At 42.2% G+C, this 19,170-nt stretch overlaps 1 protein-coding gene and 1 non-coding gene across 8 annotated transcripts in view; one reads left to right on the top strand and one right to left on the bottom strand.

Moving 5' to 3' along the window:
* SIK3 (SIK family kinase 3) overlaps positions 1-19,170 on the top strand; it is a 246,620-nt gene that overhangs the window by 155,275 nt on the left and 72,175 nt on the right. For all 7 annotated transcript variants that reach the window (XM_058686820.1, XM_058686821.1, XM_058686819.1 and 4 more), the window contains exon 4: positions 11,945-12,106. In XM_058686820.1, the coding sequence (XP_058542803.1) occupies positions 11,945-12,106 (162 nt within the window). The remainder of the gene's footprint in view (positions 1-11,944; positions 12,107-19,170) is intronic.
* On the bottom strand, positions 14,840-14,948 carry LOC131488915 (U6 spliceosomal RNA). The gene has a single exon (XR_009250303.1). It is a non-coding gene; the product is annotated as a U6 spliceosomal RNA (small nuclear RNA).

Here is a 19,170-nt window from a genome sequence, read left to right as displayed (position 1 = left end):
CAGTAACCTTCAGTTTGTTCTCCATATTTATGAGTCTCCTCTGTTTTGTCCCCCTCCCTGGTTTTATATTATTTTTGTTTCCCTTCCCTTATATTCATCTGTTTTGTGTCTTAAAGTCTTCATATGAGTGAAGTCATAGGATTTTTGTCTTTCTCTGACTAATTTCACTTAGCATAATACTCTCCAGTTCCATCCACATAGTTGCAAATGGCAAGATTTCATTCTTTTTGATTGCCAAGTAATACTCCATTGTGTGTGTGTGTGTGTGTGTGTGTGTGTGTGTGTGTGTGTATACATCACATCTTCTTTATCCATTCCTCCATTGATGGAAAAAGACATTTGGGCTCTTTCCATACTTTGGGTATTGTTGATAGTGCTGCTATAAACATGGGTGTGTGTCCCTTTGAAACAGCACACTGTATCCTGTGGATAAATGCCTAGTATTGCAATTGCTGGGTCGTAGGGTAGTTCTGTTTTGTTTTTTGAGGAACCTCCATACTGTTTTCCAGAGTGGCTGCACCAGCTTGCATTCCCATGGTCCCATTTTAAAAGCCATTATGTTAAAAGACACATCGCATACAGTTTTACCTTTATAACCATTTTAAGTAGATAGTTCGGCATTAGTTATATTCATGTTATTGTGCTACCATCACCAGTGTCCATTTACAGAACTCTTTTTGTCTTGCAAAACTCAAAGTCTGTGCCCATTAATCACTAACTTCACATTTACTTGTTTCCCATCCCTTGGCAGCCCCATTCTACATTGTCTCTATGAACTTGACTAACGGAGCCCCATTCTACATTGTCTCTATGAACTTGACTATTCTAGTTACCACTTAACAGTAGAATCATAGTATTTGTCCTTCTGTGACTGGCTTGTTATACTTCGCATTATGTCCTTAAGGCTCCTCCACGTTGTATGTATCAAACTTTCCTTCCTCTTTAAGGCTGAATATTATTCCGTTGTGTGTACAGACCACTTTTTGTTTATTTATCCACAGATGGATACATGGGTTGTTTCTACCTTTTGGCTGTTGGACAGAATGATGTTATGAATATAGGCATACAAATGTTAGATTCCATTTTTAAAAGCTTTTTAATATAAGCATTTTCAAATATATGTAAGAGGGAAGAGAATAGTACAATAAACTCTCATATGCTCATCATCCAGTTTTGACAGTTACCAACATTTTGCTGTTTTTGTTTCACCCTTTATCCCAACTTTTTTTTGGTTAAAGTATTTTAAAGCAAATTTGAGAAATCATATAATCTCACTCATAAATATTCATTTACTCACTCATAAATATTTAACATTTTCATATATATATTAATATATATTTTTTCATATGTATATATATATATATATATATATGTATATATATATATATGGAGAGAGAGCGAGAGACTTTAAAAAACTTTACCATAATACCTAACTCAAGGTCACCAATCCTGTCTTTTTCTTTGTTAGCTCTTAAAACCTATGCAATAAATTCTCTATTTCAAATGTTTTGCCATTTTAGAATATATGATTATAGATGATTTGTATTTAAATTTTTTTAATGTTTCTTTATTTTTTGAAGGAGAGAGACACAGAGTGAGAGCGGGGGAGGGGCAGAGGAGAGAGAGAGGGAGACACAGAATTCGAAGCAGGCTCCAGGTTCTGAGCCGTCAGTACAGAGCCCGACACGGGGCTTGATCTCACGAGCCATGAGATTATGACCTAAGCTAAAGTAAGATGCTCAACCGACTGAGCCACCCGGGCACCCCACGATTATATATATTTTAGATTCTAGTTCTCCCTTGACATATTCTGTCTTTTCATCTTTTTTGTATATCTTGTCCTATGTTTTCTTTAACATAATAATTGTCATTTTGAAGTCCTTGCCTGCTAACTCTGAGTCATCTTTGGTTTTGCTTTAATCTCTTGACTATTGACTTCAATCTCTTGACTATTGGTCACTTTTCCTGCTTCTTCCCATGTTTAGTAATTTTTTGTTGTTTGCTAGATATTAAGGGTGACATGTTGTAGAGACTCTGGATTATGTTATCTTCTGTGGTGTTGAGTTTGTTCAGGCAGGAAGTTAAGTTACATGTGGATCAACTTGATCATGCTGAGGGTTGGTTTTAGGCTTTGTTAGGGTGGTTTTATGAGTTTTACTTACTATTCCTTTGGCACGGTCCTTACTCCTAGGGCTTTGTCTAATGAGGCCTCAACTGAGTGCCTAGAATATTCACAGAGGTCTCTCCTTATAAGCTAAATCTGAACTCCATCTCCTGAATGCTATGGGACATCTAAAAATTTCTCTGTAGCTTTCATTCTCCCATCAGTTTTTTTCTGCTAGGCCTTCCATTGTCTTGCTTTGCATATGTGCAGTTTGGGAGTTGGCCACGTACCTGAGTGGAATTTCTATGCTAATTGTTGGTGTTCCTTTTCTGCTATCCCACCACTCAAATTCTAGCTGTGTTACTAGCCCCTAACTCTGATCTCTTTCCTCTACCCTAACCTACTTCTCTTTGCTTGACCTCTGTCTCCCTAGGTTGTGGTTTGGGGTGAATATGGGGTTTACCTCTTATGCTTTCTGTGAAGAATCATAGTCTTTTGCTGGTTATTGTCCGTTGTCTGCAAATAGTCCAACTTTTATAGATGGTTCAATATCAGCTACTCTTTCATAATCAAAACTAAAGTCTACAATACCATTCTTATACCCAACAAAATTAATAGTGTTTTCTTCTAATAAATAAAACAGGGCATGTTTAGCTCTCTCTACTTGTCCCAAAACATCTTATTATAGTTTGCTCAAATCATGATTGTAGCAAAGCCCATACATGCATTAAGTTGATAAGTGTCTCAAATTTTTTATCATTTGTAACAACCCTAACCCTCTCCGGCAGACGTCTACACACTTATTTCTATGCCATTTATTTGTTGAAGAAACCGGATCATCTTGTAAAATTTCCTGCATTATGGATTTGAATCCTTATCGTGTCAGTCCGCGTGTTCCTATAGGTCGCGATTTTGTGTAAAGTGGTTTGGTTAAATACAGGCCAACATGGGGGCGATGGGGACAAGACCACTTCGTCGTCTTCCTCTTGCATCATCTCAGGAGTCATGTAATGTCTGGTTTCCCCACTTTTAGTGATGTATAAAGTTTTATAAAGTTTTTATAAAGTTTCCCATCAGACCTTGACGTAATGGTTTAGCTACCCTTCTAATTTAGTTGCTTAGACACATATTTCATTAGAAATTGCAAAGTTGTCATTTTCTGATTCTCTCATTCCTTCTGTGTACTTGTGAATTCTAATTCTTTTGTGGAGAACTTTGCCTATAAACTGTTTAGAAAGTGTAGTAAAGGCAAAATAAGTGCTTGATTCTTTTCCTTTATGTATTAAATTTCAGAATGATGAATTGGTACCCTACCAATCTCCAGTGGTGACCAGAAAAGTTGATTTTATTTGTAATATCAATGTGAATTTATGACTCTTAATACATTTGATGTGTGTCAGTCCCTTGAGCCATTAGTCTTTTGATGTTTAAAGTTTTCCACTTGGGCCAGCAGGAGCCTCTTTAAGTTGACACCTGTGTCCTTTTGACATGTTCCCATGTCCTTTTGATGACTTCCTTGCTTTTAGCTAAGCTATCCCAGGCCCACCCTGAATATTTCTCATCTCAGACCTGGAATCAAACCTGTCTTCTAGGGGCTGTGGTCCTTTCAAGTGGAAAATAGCACATAGAGACCAGAATCTGTGCCCTAGGGATGCTTATTACTGCTGCCGGTCTGTCATTGCTTAGAGGCCTTTTCAGGGCACAGAGGTAGGAGATCTGTATCGTTTATATAGAGAAAAGTAAAACACGGGTTTGTACTAACATCCCAATTGAAATGTAAGATTTCAGTCTTTTTAACTTCTTGAATATTGTATATTTATATCTTGTTTTTCTTATGCTGAAAATTGTGGTTCCAAATGACTTTGCGTATTACATATTTGATATGAGTGAATGAGGGCAATATTGATTCAAAACAATCCCAGTATTATTACAAATACTAAGGAGACTGGTTCTTTTTTTCCTTAAGTTATATCCCATTAAGGCAAAATACTGTGTCACTTAAAAAAATTACTCTCTGATTGGTTATGTCACAATTTAACTTACAACTAGGTCCATTTTTTCCCAGTTAGGTTTCAGGTGTCAGAAATTACTTTTTCTTCTGTTTGATTAAACTGTGAATTGTTTGATTTATTTAAAACATTACGTGTTTCCAAGGTTAAAGCTATAAAACAGTACATTCACGAAAGTCAAGTTTCCATCCCTTTTTCATCCCCCTGTAAGTAACCATTTTTAGAAATATTTTACTTGACATTTCTTCTTTTAGAAAACATATACGCATGTATATACATGCACATTTGTATTTTCTCTTCCTTCTTGCAAACAGAGGCACACCATACATATTTTCTTACACCTTGCAGGGATTCAAGGATAGAAACTCATCGATGGACCATGAAACCTTAGTCTAAAAGGGAAGACACGCATGTTAAGAAATAATTGTAACACAGCTGTTCACTAATATTATAGAAATATCTAGAATAAAGGCCATTAGACACAGATTTTCTAATTTGTGCATTTTCTTCTAGGGTAGGTGAGTAGGTTAGGAAAAGCTTCAGATAAATGACCTTTCAGCTGGCTTCTAAAGAATGAGCTTGATTTGGAGCCTGTGAATTCTAAGAACCAGGGAATAGCCTCAGTATTACAAAGTTAGCCAACCCACGTTTGCTAGTATATTAGTGTAGCAAGTGAAACATTTGCATTACGTAAGAAATGTCTGAAGAGCATTCTTTTTTTTGAAATTTTTTAATGTTTATTTATTTTTGAGAGAGAGAGAAAGAGAGCACGCAGGGGAGGGGCAGAGAGAGAGGGAGATACAGAATCCAAAGTGGGCTCCAGCCTCTGAGCTGTCAGCACAGAGCCCATTGTGGGGCTCGAACCCACAAACTGTGAGATCATGACCTGAGCCAAAGTCGGACACTTAACTGACTGAGTCACCCAGGCACCCCTGTGTGAATAGCATTCTTGAAAGGCCTTTCAGAATATATGAGTTTCTGTTTCATAGGCTGCCTGGGCTTCACGCTTAGTCTAGAAGTATTTTTTTAAGGAGCTACAAGAAAACAAATCCTCCTTTATACATTAATGTGAAAGAACTTCATATCAAAAGAATAGCCTGTTTTTGTTTTAAAAACTTAACATAAATAGTACTTAGTTTACAAACTTTGTTTAGTGGCACAATGAAGAATTAAGGAAATATGTCTTTATAAGTTTATAGACTTTTCTGTCATTGATATTTCTTTTTTTTTTTTTTAATTTTTTTTTTTCAACGTTTTTTATTTATTTTTGGGACAGAGAGAGACAGAGCATGAACGGGGGAGGGACAGAGAGAGAGGGAGGCACAGAATCGGAAACAGGCTCCAGGCTCCGAGCCATCAGCCCAGAGCCTGACGCGGGGCTCGAACTCACAGACCGCGAGATCGTGACCTGGCTGAAGTCGGACGCTTAACCGACTGCGCCACCCAGGCGCTCCTGTCATTGATATTTCTTGAGGTAATCTGTAGTTATGAAGCATCGATCATCTGCAGAGCATTTTTTTTAATGTGTATTTATTTTTGAGAGAGAGAGAGAGAGAGAGAGAGAGAGAGAGAGAGAGAGAGAGAGAAAGAGAGAAAGTGCAAGCACAAACGGGGGAGGGGCAGAGAGAGGAAACAGAATCCAAAGCGTGTTCCAGGCTCTGAGCTGTCAGTGCAGAGCTAGACGCGGGGCTCGAACTCATGAACGTCAAGATCATGACCTGAGCCAAACTTGGACGCGTAACCAACTGAGCCACCCAGGCACCCTTGCAGAACATTATTTTGTATATAGTAAGGAGGCAGAGGGAAAGATAGAAACAGTTCTAGGCATATCTTATGACTGTCTCACAAAGAAATTGTGTTTCCTCAAGACCTTTAAGGAAGAAGTTTAATTTACTTGGGATAGACCGAAGAAAACATAGTGTGCTTTTTGTTTTTTTTTTTAAATTTTTTTTTCAACGTTTTTTTATTTATGTTTGGGACAGAGAGAGACAGAGCATGAACGGGGGAGGGGCAGAGAGAGAGGGAGACACAGAATCGGAAACAGGCTCCAGGCTCCGAGCTGTCAGCACAGAGCCCGACGTGGGGCTCGAACTCATGGACCGTGAGATCGTGACCTGAGCTGAAGTCGGACGCTTAACCGACTGAGCCACCCAGGCGCCCCTGTTTTTAAATCTGCAGGAGTATTCAGTAACGAGAAACTCCAAATAATTCTGTATCCCAGTTGCAGTGGTAGTTCATGAATGTACAGGTGTGACAAAATGAGATAGGGCTCTACTCACATTGTACCCGTGTCAGATTCTGGGTTTTTTCTATAATTATGTAAGATTTACCCACTGGAGGAAAGTGGGTGAAGGGTACATCGGACCTGTCCGTACAGTCTTTGCAACTTCCTGTGAATCTGTGATTATTTCAAAGTAAAAAGTTTTTTAGAAGCGTATTACTCTGGCAGTTGTTTTGAGAGTAGATCGCAGGGGGCCAAGGACTGAATCAGGGACACTCGTTAGGACCAATGTGACGAGCGATTACAGTGATCCAGGAGGGAGATAGTGGCTGTTGGCTAGGTTGCTGACACAAGGGTGGGGTGGAGGTGGCATGAGGGATTTTTGAATTCTGGGTATATTTTGAAGGTAGAGCTAATGAAATCTGCTGATGGATTGGATGTGGGTGTGGGAGAAAGAGAAGGGGGTGACAGCAAGGTTTTTGGCCTGGAAGCCTGGGAGCATGAAGAAAAGAGATAGCAGCTAGGAGTACTGGGGTAGCTCGGTCTGTTATGCGTACGACTCTTGATTTCATCTCAGATCGTGATCGCAATGTTCATGAGTTTGAGCCCTGTGTCAGACTCTGTGCTGACGGTCTGGAGCCTTCTTGAGATTTTCATTCCCCCCTCCCCCTTTCCCCTTTCTCTTTCTCTCTCTTCCTCTCTCCCTCCCCGCTTGTGCTCTCTGTCTCAAAATAAATAAATAACCTTAAAAAAAAATGATTGCAACTAGATGTAGGAGTAAGTAAAGCAGGCTGCTCTAAGGTAGTTGGACTCTTGGCAAGGAAAACAAAGTACCAAACCTCTGTCCCCCAGTCCTCGGCAGCTTGGGGCCTGCAAGAGTTAGGGACCTGTGATATTACAGTGAGTGCACTCTTGTTAACCTCCCCAGCAGCTGAGTTCTCTTGGCCTGGGCCTGGCTCTTCTGGAAAGGAGCATTTGTTTGATAAACAGGAAGTCGTTTCCATGGGTGTCGAAAGAAGAAATGATAGAGCTGAGTGGCAGAGCAAAGAACGGGCAGCTGTGGTTGGCTTGGAGTTGGCAGAGACGTTCTCAGGTAGCCACCTAAGCTGAGCACATGGGCCCCTTTCCCCCCATTCTAGACGGGGCTCTCTCTTTATCATGAAAAATGAAAAGTTTCTGCCCTGTTGTTTGACCTGCTGTCAGGGTACAGTCATTTTCAGCTAGTGTTTTGGGTCAGTTAGAGTCACAGACTTAGCAGACAGATGGAGACGCTCTCTGTTTATAGTGGAAAAGTGACTTATTTTAAGAAATGTTGGCTCCCCACCACCATCCCATTAGTGGCCTGCCTCTGATACTGCAGTGAGGCTGAGCAAGGGAAGTTAAGACCGCCTCGTGTGTATTTTTGCTCTTTGAAAGGTTAGAATCTAAATGTACCACAAGATATTTCTTCCTGAGTCAGATTAGGACAAAATTACAAGCAGTGAATTCTGAAGCAGACTTTCTATGCGTGCCTGCTCTCATGCCTTTAAACTTCAGAATTCATTCCCTCCACTTCTAAGAACTGTGCTCCTCGCGACGTGTGTGTATCACCCGGTGTCACTGACGTCTTCCCAGTTTGTGAGGAAGAGCAGATAAAAACGATGAAAGAAGTCCAGTGCCGCGTGTGATTTGTGGTGATTTACACTCCTGCCTTTTGATAAGAGCTTGAAACAGGAGGCCCATTTTCTCCTTTCAGCTGAGAGTCCCCTCGTCCTTGTCTCCGCTGCCGTGGTTGGAATGAAGCTGTGATAGACAAGAAACTTGAAATTGGCCCCGGAGGTAGAGTGGCAGCTAAGTAGACAAGTAGCGAATTGTCAACGAAGGACCCAAAGTGTGGCAGGGCTGGAGCGTGGCCCGGCTCTGGGCCGGGGGCCGGGGAGCCGGGGGCATGGCTGCCGTGTGGGAAGTTGGGGACTGAGGGTGGGGTTGTGTGTCGCCCAGTGTTTAGGAGAAGTAGCTCCCCGAACCGCCTGGAAGAAGCAGAATGATTCCTTAGCGCTCCTTGCCCCTGGGGTTTATCCCCACACAATTCAGAATGTGTTTTACTTTGAATACTGAGTGGTTCGGGAGCCACTTGGTTTCTTTCGCATTCTGAGGTCACCCCAGTATTCATCCAAATGCCGTGACTTTGTGGCAAGTCCAGGCTGGGCCGCGGCTCTGGGTTTCTTTGCTGGAAGTTAAACATCACACGTGAGCTTGCAGCATTTTCACTGCCTGCCCGTAGGGCACACTCCGACGTGAAGCAGCCATTTGCCCCCTGGCAGCCGAGAGGCGGTTTCAGCAGGGGCTGGAAACCACGGCAGGCTGCTGGCTTCCTGGCACACCCACCAGCTCCCGTGGCTTTGCTCTGAAAGCAGGCTAACAGGGATGGGAGGGGGGGTGGCCGTGGTGGTGGTAGCAAGACGGGCCAAAGTGAAAGCGGAGGCTGGAGTCTGAACGGTATAGAGCCGTTAAGATGATCCTGGATGGCGGAAGAGCCCAGTGCTCCCAAAGCTGAGAAAACCTGAACGTCAGACACAGCAGCTGGAAAAAAAACATCTGATGCTCGCAGCCTGCATGGTAGAAAGTGATTTGTTGATCTTTGCATTCGTAGCTGTAGGGATACCGTAGGTGTCTTTGGGAAAATACTATATAGTTGAAGCTCTTTCATCCAGCGTGCTGTCAAAAATACCTTTTAACCAGAAACACGTAACAGTGACGATTGATGTATATCAATGCCTTTAAGCTCTGCAGAATCCCGGCCCCCCGCCCCCCGAAGAAGCAAATGCTTAAATATTCTTTGTATGGTACTGAGTGGGCCTTCATAAAAACAGCTTTTTAGGGGCGCCTGCGTGGCGCAGTCGGTTAAGCGTCCAACTTCAGCCAGGTCACGATCTCGCGGTCCGTGAGTTCGAGCCCCGCGTCGGGCTCTGGGCTGATGGCTCGGAGCCTGGAGCCTGTTTCCGATTCTGTGTCTCCCTCTCTCTCTGCCCCTCCCCCGTTCATGCTCTGTCTCTCTCTGTCCCAAAATAAATAAAAAACGTTGAAAAAAAAATTAAAAAAAAAACAAAAAAAAAAACAAAAAAAACCCAGCTTTTTAAATGTCCTTGGAAGTTAGAGTTCTATCATATATGGTGACTCGTAATCATAGTACCAGTTTATTCCCAAACACGCTATCCTTTCTTTGGCCACAGCATGTAGCAGGGTTTATTTCCGTTCAGCAGATCAAGAGGTGGGGATATTGGCAGCATAACCGATTTGTCCAAGGACAACCAGCGTGTCATTGTGGAGAAAAAACGGGACTAGGCTGCATTCCACCAGCTCCTGGCCTGTGTAGCAATTTTGAGAGCTTTCCAATCGTTTTAGGAAAACAAAGTACTTAGAAAATATAAAGAGTCTTTTTTTTTTTAATAAAAGAAAATCACTTATTTTGGAAATCACGAAATTAATCGTTCTGTTGTATTTAAGAAGCTCTTTGATGTGTTCTGGTAATTAGTATTTACTGCCAGACGAATGTCTCTTGGGCATTTTAATTAATGGGTGGCTTGGCCAAATGAGCTTCTGATGGTAAACCTTCATAAGGGTTTATTTTTATGTTTCTCAAGAATAGCTGTCTCTTCAAAGCCCTTTAATTAGACAAAGTTTAGCAGCTAAAACATATTATTAGAATAATTAGGCCTTGGGTTAAGAGGAATAGGGGGTCAAAGGAGCAGGTACTGCTAGAGAGTGGCGTCCGAAAATAAAACCTAGCGTTTCACATGTGATGGATGTCCCGTTCTGTAACAGCTTACATTAAGTGACTCTCCCTAGTTAGGGACTTTGTGTTGTTTCAGGTTCATGTGACAGATCTCACCTGAAGTGTAAATACACCAGAGTGCACACCCGTTTATCACTACCTCTGAACTCCTGGAGAAAGTGGTGGTCTAGACCTTAACCCTCTAAGCTAAAGGCTTCCTGTTTTCTTTCTTGTCTTCTACTACCTTGGTCATCGTGGCTATAATAAGCGATTGCTTTTTTAGGAAAATGCTTCAAAGAACTGGCGTAGGAGCCACTTGATAATACTAACAATTACAATAATTCCATTGAAGGGTCTTTCTTAATAATTTAAGTGATGCTCTGAGACGCTGTTCTTAAAATTACTGTAGTATTTGATCTCCAATATTTTATGCTCTTTGTGGTCAGAATGCTCTTTGAATTATTTGAAAGTCTGCTGTATGGATGGATTGGCATTTGGCTCCCCTTCTTCACACTCCACCCCGTTCCTTGTCCTAAGCCCTCCATCTTGGTAAGCACTACGAGGGCGTATGTTTTATCTCAGACTTCCTCTTTGTGATGAAGAAAAGATCTATCCGACTGGTCCTGTGGGTGATCAAGATGGTGCCAAAGACAGTTGGGTAGGAAGATTGAAAGTACTATCATTGATGAGCAGACAATAATACACTTGTTTATATCGTCTGATTTTTTACTTTCCCAGTATCTCAGGATGCTTACGATGGCAAATGTGTCCTTCTCCCACCTAGATTGGTTAGTTTAAGGATAGTGCCAATGAGACTATTGGAGGTTTTAAGTAGAGCAAGCTGTCTTGCCAGTGTTTCTAATCTCATCAGCTGTTATGATCTGGGTATGTTGTTAGATGAAGAAATGGGTTGAGGATTCACTGGTTCAGAATAAACCTGCCACTATTAGAAAAAAAAGTACTTACTTTTCTGGTACTGGTAATTAGCACTGGTACTAATTGGTATTGGTACTGGTAATTAGTAATTCATGGTATTGGCTATGGGTCAACCAGCTCATTTTTAAATATAGAAGATAGTTTGATTTATAGTATTACAAAGTTTATCACATGTAAAATCTTTTGCTATTCCTTAGTTAGCCACATAGCCAATGAAATAATTTCACTGAGGTGGTAAAAGCTTCCTTTATTTTCAGTTGATGTTGTCTGTAAAAACTAACAGCAGTTTAATAAATACTTGAAAAGCACAATAAATGCAGACGGAAAGATACCGACATATTCCAGTATGATGCATTCCAGAGTATAGTCACCAAATAAGTACATTTTTATGTTAAACTTTAAAACTTTAAGTGGAAGAGATATTAGCATCGATGGGCTCCTATATAAAGCTTTTTTCCCCCTTAGCAGTGACTAACTTCTGTCTACTCTTCCCCCAAATGATTGATTATCGTGATTCTGCTTTTTGAGTCACGCGTTAGCACAGGAAATATTGCTGATTCTTATCTTCATGTATATGTTTGCTGTGTGTATGTAATCTTTTGCAATGGAGATAAGAAAAAGGAGGTGTTGAATGTTATGATTTTCCAAAAATACCATTAAAAGCCTCAGAACTTTTTTTTTCCTTCTTACAGTAGAGCATATGTATTCTTATGCATAGTTATGTATACTTAAAACGGTTTGGATACTGCTTGCCGATGGGTTTTTATAGATACAAACTAGAGCCACCAATGTTGCCATTTGTTTGTTTCACTTCTTCAACTGTTTATCTGGTAGGCCCCCTTGCATCCCTCCTGGAGTCTACCTTTTGAAATGATACCAGTGTGCAAAATGAGAACTGACTGTGCTCTTTTTCACCACAGACCACCTGGTGGCCCATGGCAGAATGGCAGAGAAGGAGGCCCGTCGGAAGTTCAAACAGATTGTGGCAGCTGTCTATTTTTGTCACTGTCGGAATATTGTTCATCGTGATCTAAAAGCTGAAAATTTGCTTCTGGATGCCAATCTGAATATTAAAATAGCAGGTGAGAAGTGTGTTGAGGATGTGAAATGGGAACAAAAGAACTTTTCCTTCAAGGTTCTTAAGCCAGGGATTGTCTATTTCCATCTCTTCAGAAAGAAGTAATGTGAAAATACAAGATTTGTGTGTTGGGGAGGGCTTGAAAATTGATAAGCTCTAAAAATACATTTATGTTATTTTTCATGCAGTATTAGATGGAACTAGGCCGGGGAGCAAGAAGGAAAAGAGTGATGTTTAAAGTTCTCTTATTTTGGGGGCGTCTGGCTGGCTCAGTCGGTTAAGCGTCCGACGTCAGCTCAGGTCATGGTCTCTTGGCTTGTGAGTCCGAGCCCCGCATCGGGCTCTGTGCTGACAGCTCGGAGCCTGGAGCCTGCTTTGGATTCTGTGTCTCCCAATCTCTCTCTCTGCCCCTCCCCCGCCTGCACTCTGTCTCTCTCTCTCTTAAAAATAAATACATATTGGGGCACCCGGTTGGCTCAGTCAGTTAAGTGTCCGACTTTGGCTCAGGTCATGATCTCACAGTTCATGGGTTCAAGCCCCGCGTCGGGCTCTGTGCTGACAACTCGGAGCCTGGAGTCTGCTTTGGATTCTGTGTCTCCCAGTCTCTCTCTCTGCCCCTCCCCCGCTTGCACTCTGTCTCTCTCTTAAAAATAAATACACATTGGGGCACCCAGGTGGCTCAGTCGGTTAAGTGTCCGACTTTGGCTCAGGTCATGATCTCACGGTTCATGGGTTCGAGCCCCGCGTCGGACTCTGTGCTGACAGCTCAGAGCCTGGAGCCTGCTTCAGATTCTGTGTCTCCCTGTCTCTCTGCTCCTCTCCCACTCACACACACACACACACACACACACACACTCTCTCTCTCTCTCTCTCCCTCTCTCCCTCCCTCCCTCCCTCCCTCCCTCCTTCCTTCAAAAATAAATAAACATTAAAAAAAAAGTACACTTAAAATTCTCTTATTTTCGGGGCGCCTGGGTGGCGCAGTCGGTTAAACGCCCGACTTCAGCCAGGTCACGATCTCGCGGTCCGTGAGTTCGAGCCCCGCGTCGGGCTCTGGGCTGATGGCTCGGAGCCTGGAGCCTGTTTCCGATTCTGTGTCTCCCTCTCTCTGCCCCTCCCCCGTTCATGCTCTGTCTGTCTCTCTCTGTCCCAAAAATAAATAAAAAACGTTGGAAAAAAAAATTAAAAAAAAAAAAAAATTCTCTTATTTTGGTTGACAGTCGTTTTTGAATAATAAGGAATAAAGTGTAGAATAAAGCGGTGAGAACAAGTGTTAAGCTTGTATACTCCATCAGCTTTACTTGAAGAGGTGGATTTATGGCACTGCTGGTATAGAGCATGCTTATTGTGCAGACTGCAGTTTTATGATAATTTAGGAAAAACAGATCTTCTATTGGTTTAAAGGCAGTCGATCTCTTTGTGTGCTCACATTTCACTCATCTGTTCATCTGAAGGTGCCTAAAAAGTACTTTTCACTGCCTCGATCTGCTCCTACTTCAGTTTTAATGAACGATCAGCATTTGCCTAGCCAATACAAGCTCACCACCTATTGATAAAAGAAAGTGGCTGCAGTCTAGACAGAAACTACAAACATGAGTAGAAACCAGTTTTTTTTTCCTGACAGTTTTCAGTATTGCATTGGGTGTCCCTCATCTCACGGGTCAAAAGGGAGGTGGTGGGGGGGGGTTCATATACAAAACGGTACAGCTAGAATGTAATTGCCCTGGAAGCCAAAGTAAAAAGCAGTTCTAGAGACTTCCCTCCTTAAAAGGGTGGGAGTGGAGAGTTGAGACAGTGTTCTATTACAGGTTAAAGTACCTGCGTTGTACCCTTTCAGGTTGGTGACTCTACAGACTGTTACGTGTAGATGAGTCTGTCCTCTTTCCAGGCTCTGCTTTCACATCTTTGGGATGTCACCTAACTTTTTATTTACCTATGTTATGCTGATAGATGCACGGTTGTTTAGTAATTTCACATGGTTGTAAACTCTTGGAGTCCTGCATTTGCCCAGTACGTAGTAGACAAGAAAGAGATGCTTTCTTTATCTTCTATAAAATTGCATTTTTCCTTTGTCCTTATGTCTGTTTTCTGTTCTCCAAAGCTCTCTAGACTCTAGCAGTTCCCACAGAAGTGGGTAGTATGGAAAGACCTGGCAACTTCAAACCCTCTTTTGTCATTTTTCACTGGAGCTTCAATTAAATTAATGGGAATAACATCTACTAAGCGTCGCAATCCTTAGAAGTATAATAAAATGTTGTGTTAGTTTCCTATTGTTGCTGTAATAAATGACCACAAACATCGTGGCTTGAAACAATATACATTTATTATCTTACAGTTCTAGAGGTCAGAAATTGGAAACGAGTCTTTTTTTCTTTTTTAAAAATGTTACTCCGTTTTTTTATTTTAATTTCAGTATAGTTTTTTTAATGTTTTTATCTATTTATTTATTTATTTAATTTATTTTTTTTTGAGAGAAAGAGAGCACGCAAGCCAGAGGGGCAGAGGTGCGGGGGGAGACAGAGGATCCAAAGTGGGCTCTGTGCTGACAGCAGTGAGCCCGATGTGGGGCTCAAACTCACGAAACGTGAAATCATGACCTAAGCCAGAGTGAGACACTTAACCGACTGAGCCACACAGGCGCCCCTTAATTCCAGGCTAGTTCATATACAGTGTATATTTAGTTTCAGGTGTGCCCTGCAGTGATTCAACAATTCTGTACATTACTCAGTGCTCATGAGAACACATGGCACGCTTCACGAATTTGCGTATGTCATCCTTGTGCAGAGGCTGTGCTAGTCTTCTCCGTATCGTTCCACTTTTAGTCTGTGTGCTGCTGAAATGAGCACCTGAAATGAGTCTTACGGGACTAAAATTATGGCGTTGGTAGGACCGAGTTCATCTGGCGTCTCTGGGGAGTCCATCTCCTTGCTTTTTTTAGCTTCTAGAGGTCCCTGTGCTCTTTGGTTCTGGAAGTTTCCTCACAGCACTCACGCTCCCATTGTCACATCTCCCACTCCTGCCCCGATCCCCTGCTTCCTCTGAACGGGACCCTTGTGGTTACAGTGAGCCCTCCTGGATAATCCAGGATGATCTCCCCATCACCCGTTCACATCAGCAGAGGCCCCTTTTTGCCGTAGGTAGCACACTCACAAATTCAACGGGGTAGGATGTGGCTGGCTTTTGAGGGGTTTTATTTAGCCTGCCACAGATGGGATGGTAGTGTTTTTTGGATTATTGATTTGGGTAGTGAGCTAAAGGAAGGCCCTCTTTTTCTTCTCCAGTTGTATTCTACCTTCACTGAACAGAGGTTGAAGAATTTTTATGCTTCCTTGGTTCTTGATTTTGACTTTCGAACTATTTTGATTTAGTTAAGGGAGATTAGTATGGCTCTTTGTTTTTGTTTGAGAAACCGAGTGTAAAAGCAGGGGTCAGTGATAACTGAAATTAGAAACTCCACGGACAAATACTTGGGTGGGAAGATTTTTAAATGCTTTTCTTTGTTAATAGTTCAAACAAATCCGCGTAGTCACCATCAGAGTCTCTACCTGCTGGTGTATAATTACAGACTCCTAGGAATGCTGGCAGCCAGCCGTGTGCTCTCTGTGTTAACACATACGGTGAGAGTTTTAAGTTTATTTAACCAGAGTCTGCATTTTCATTATTTGTTTTGCCAAGAATGCTGAGCTCCACTAGTTTTGTGCCCTGCTACAATATCTAACGTTGTCTTTGCTCGTCATGCCATCATTACATCGTCCCTTGCCTCCCCATCCACGGTTTTGCCTTCTCTGGTTTCACTTACCCATGGTCACCTGTGGTCCAGAAGCCGATGGTCTTCCTCATATGTCAGGTATGGTCAGAAGGTCGGTAGCAGCCCAGCACTATGTCACGATGCCTCGCTTCACTTCACGCCATTCACCTCACTTCATCTCGTCACATGGGCATTTTATCATCTCATATCATCATGAGAAGAGGAAGGGTGAGTGCAGTACCGGAGGATATTTTGAGAGAGACCAAATCACATAACTTTTAGTGCAGTATATTGTTGTAATTGTCCTATTTTATCGTTAGTGATTGTTACTCTCTTACTGTGCCTGATTCATCAATTAACTCTACTATAGGTATGTGTGTATAGGGAAGAACATAGCATATAGGGTTCAGTGCTATCCACAGTTTCAGGCGTGCACTGGGGGTCTTGTATCCCCTGTGGATAAGGGAGACTATTGTCCTCAGTTTCTCAATCATTGCTTGAACTCCCTTTCTTATACAGCAATTAGTGGAAATTCCACTTCTCCTCTGCTAGGTGGTCTCTGCTGTTAGTGGGCCAGTGGGAGAGACGCTTCTAGTTGAAGTTTACTACAGCCTGACGAATTTTGGAGAGGTAGATTGGGTGATTGTGACAGGTTAAGATCGGAGAAGTAATGAAATCAATTCTAAATGGGATTATTTTCTTTAATTAATTAAAAAAATCTTCGGAGCGCATGCGAGTGGGGGTGAGAGGCAGAGGGAAAGAGAGAATCTTTTTTTTTTTTTTTTCCAGTTTATTTTATTTTGAGAGAGGGAGAGACAGAGAGAAATCCAAGTGGGGGAGGGGCAGAAGAGAGGGAGAGAATCCCAAGCAGGCTCCATGCTCAGTGCAAGATCATGACCTGAGCCAACATCAGGAGTTGGCCGCTCAACTGACTGAGCCACCCAGCTGCTCCTCCTCCTGGGGTTTAGAATTAAAAAATTCTTCTTAATGACAGTAGCAAACCTGTCTTGTATAGAATTATTTAAAAGATGTTTCGGGGGGCGCCTGGGTGGCTCAGTCGGCTAAGCTTCCGACTTCGGCTCAGGTCACGATCTTGCGGTCCGTGAGTTCGAGCCCCGCGTCGGGCTCTGTGCTGACAGCCTGGAGCCCGTTTCGGATTCTGTGTCTCCCTCTCTCTGACCCTCCCCCGCTCATGCTCTGTCTCTCTCTGTCTCAAAAATAAACATTAAAAAAAAATTAAAAAAAAAAAAAAAAAGATGTTTCGGTAATTAGTAATCCAGAATAAACATTGGTGGTTTTCAGAACAAAGAATTGTATTTCTGAAAGGCAAACTTACCAAGTGTACAACTAAAAATGTGTAGTGGTCCTCTGAACACATACCTATTGTTAAAGGTTCTTTGTTCAGGTGTCATGGGCAGCAAATGCTTAGACCTCTGGAAAGTTAAATAAACCCAAATTACATTTATATATGTGTGTTTCACGTATATGTGTACATATGCACTATGTTATATGTGTATGTATGTATACAGCACTTTACAAAGCATTTTCACATGTATTATTTAATTTTGTCATATTTGGCACGCAAATACAGCTTATTTAGAAAACATTAGAGTCTCCAAAAGATACACCTTTAACTTTCCAAAATTTTGAATTTCTTGTAAAGAGCACTCATGCAAATCTCTTTCATGTGGAGAGTCTAGCACTGGGAAAGAATGGGATTCTTGGCCTCCGACCTTCCACTTTTCGTGTCTCGGACACGTGAGGATCCACAGAGGAGCCAATTAAATGGGGCGGGGGGAGCACAACACACCTCTCTCAGCCTATGGCCTGCATTGCTGAGTGACAGTGTGTTCACCAGCTACCAAATTATAGTCTGATACAATAGAAGAGATGTCACAAGGCACGCCATGATTCATTATCCCATTAATTGTACAGTCTAATTACCACAGAAGTTCAGAGGATGAAGAAACCACTTTAGTTTGTAAAGTTCCATTAGACTCTCAGTGCCACAGGGACTGTAACCACATCCTGTGTGTTGCCCTCCCCCCCCCACCAGCCCCCCGTGGACTAGCGTATGCCTGTCCTGTAGTAGGTACTCAAAACTTTGTTGACCTGAACTTTAGACTGGTGACAAGGACATAAATGTCCTATTGAGGACATAACATTTGAGGTGAGTGTAAAGGATGAATAGAACTCTTTAAGTGTAGGTGTAGAGGAGAGAATTCTAGTAGGATTAGTCAGTCAGCAAATGTTAATTAAGCACCTGCTATGTGCAGGCCCTGATCTACGCACTGGGGATACAGCTGCAGGTAGAGTAGTGCCTTGGAACTAGCATTCTGCTGGGGGGGTAGGCAGTGAACACATAAACAAATAAGCCCTCATAAGGACTGTGAAAATGGTGAAATCAACAGTGTGCTAGAATGACTTTGTGGGAGAGAGAGTGCTTTTAACCAGGATAGTCAGAGCTTTCCAAGCAGAAGGAAGAGCAGTACAAAGGCCCCAGAGAGGTGAATTTAAGTTTGACACGGTAGGAGAAAAGCTGATGTGGCTGGAGATGATCTCTAAGCGGGGTGTGGAAGGAGGCGGGATAAGAGAGCTGGCAGGGGCCAGTCCATGTGGAGCTTTACACTCGTGCTGAGGATTGGGGCTCATGCTTGGTTACGGTGGGAAGCGGAGCCGGAGAAGTACGGGCAGCGGTAGAATGGACGGGGCGTATTTGCAAGAAAGGTAAAGCAGCTTGGCTGGAGGGAAGGTTTAAGCAGGGGAGTCCCGCCTGAGAAGGCGGGAGAGAGGCCAGACTGTCAAATGGAAAAAAAAGGCGGGAGCGGGGTGAAAGGACAGGGAGAGCAAATGGGAAGATCCGTTCAGAGGCTAGGAAATGGTGAAATCCTGTACCGAGGTGGTGATGGTGGACGTGAAAAGGAAGACGACACAACAAATCCAAGAGCGAGCAAACGAAGACTTTCTGTGGATGGTTGACGACTCACGTATCTGGGCCAGGAAGAGGGAAGTTCCAGTCAAAGACGTGTGTGGAAATGGAGAAATCAGATTTTCTTATTGACGGAGTATATTAGGCTATCAAGGGAAAATGGTGTTGTCTTATATTTAATGCTATTTGAAAGCAATTTTAATACTTGTCCCCGAAGATAAAGTAGAGAAATTTCTATATAAGAGATTGCCTAAGAAAAGACCTAAATGTGGCTGGCTTACTCCCTGAAGCAGAATTATTTGAAATACTCAGACGTTTTGAGAATGTTTTGAAAATTGTGGAAACTTTTTTTTTTTTTTTTTAACCTAAGGAAGTTGGAAACTTTTCTCTT

The sequence above is a fragment of the Neofelis nebulosa genome, chromosome 10 (assembly GCF_028018385.1).
Source record: "Neofelis nebulosa isolate mNeoNeb1 chromosome 10, mNeoNeb1.pri, whole genome shotgun sequence".
Taxonomy (NCBI): domain Eukaryota; kingdom Metazoa; phylum Chordata; class Mammalia; order Carnivora; family Felidae; genus Neofelis; species Neofelis nebulosa.
This window is presented reverse-complemented; position numbering and strand designations above follow the sequence as displayed.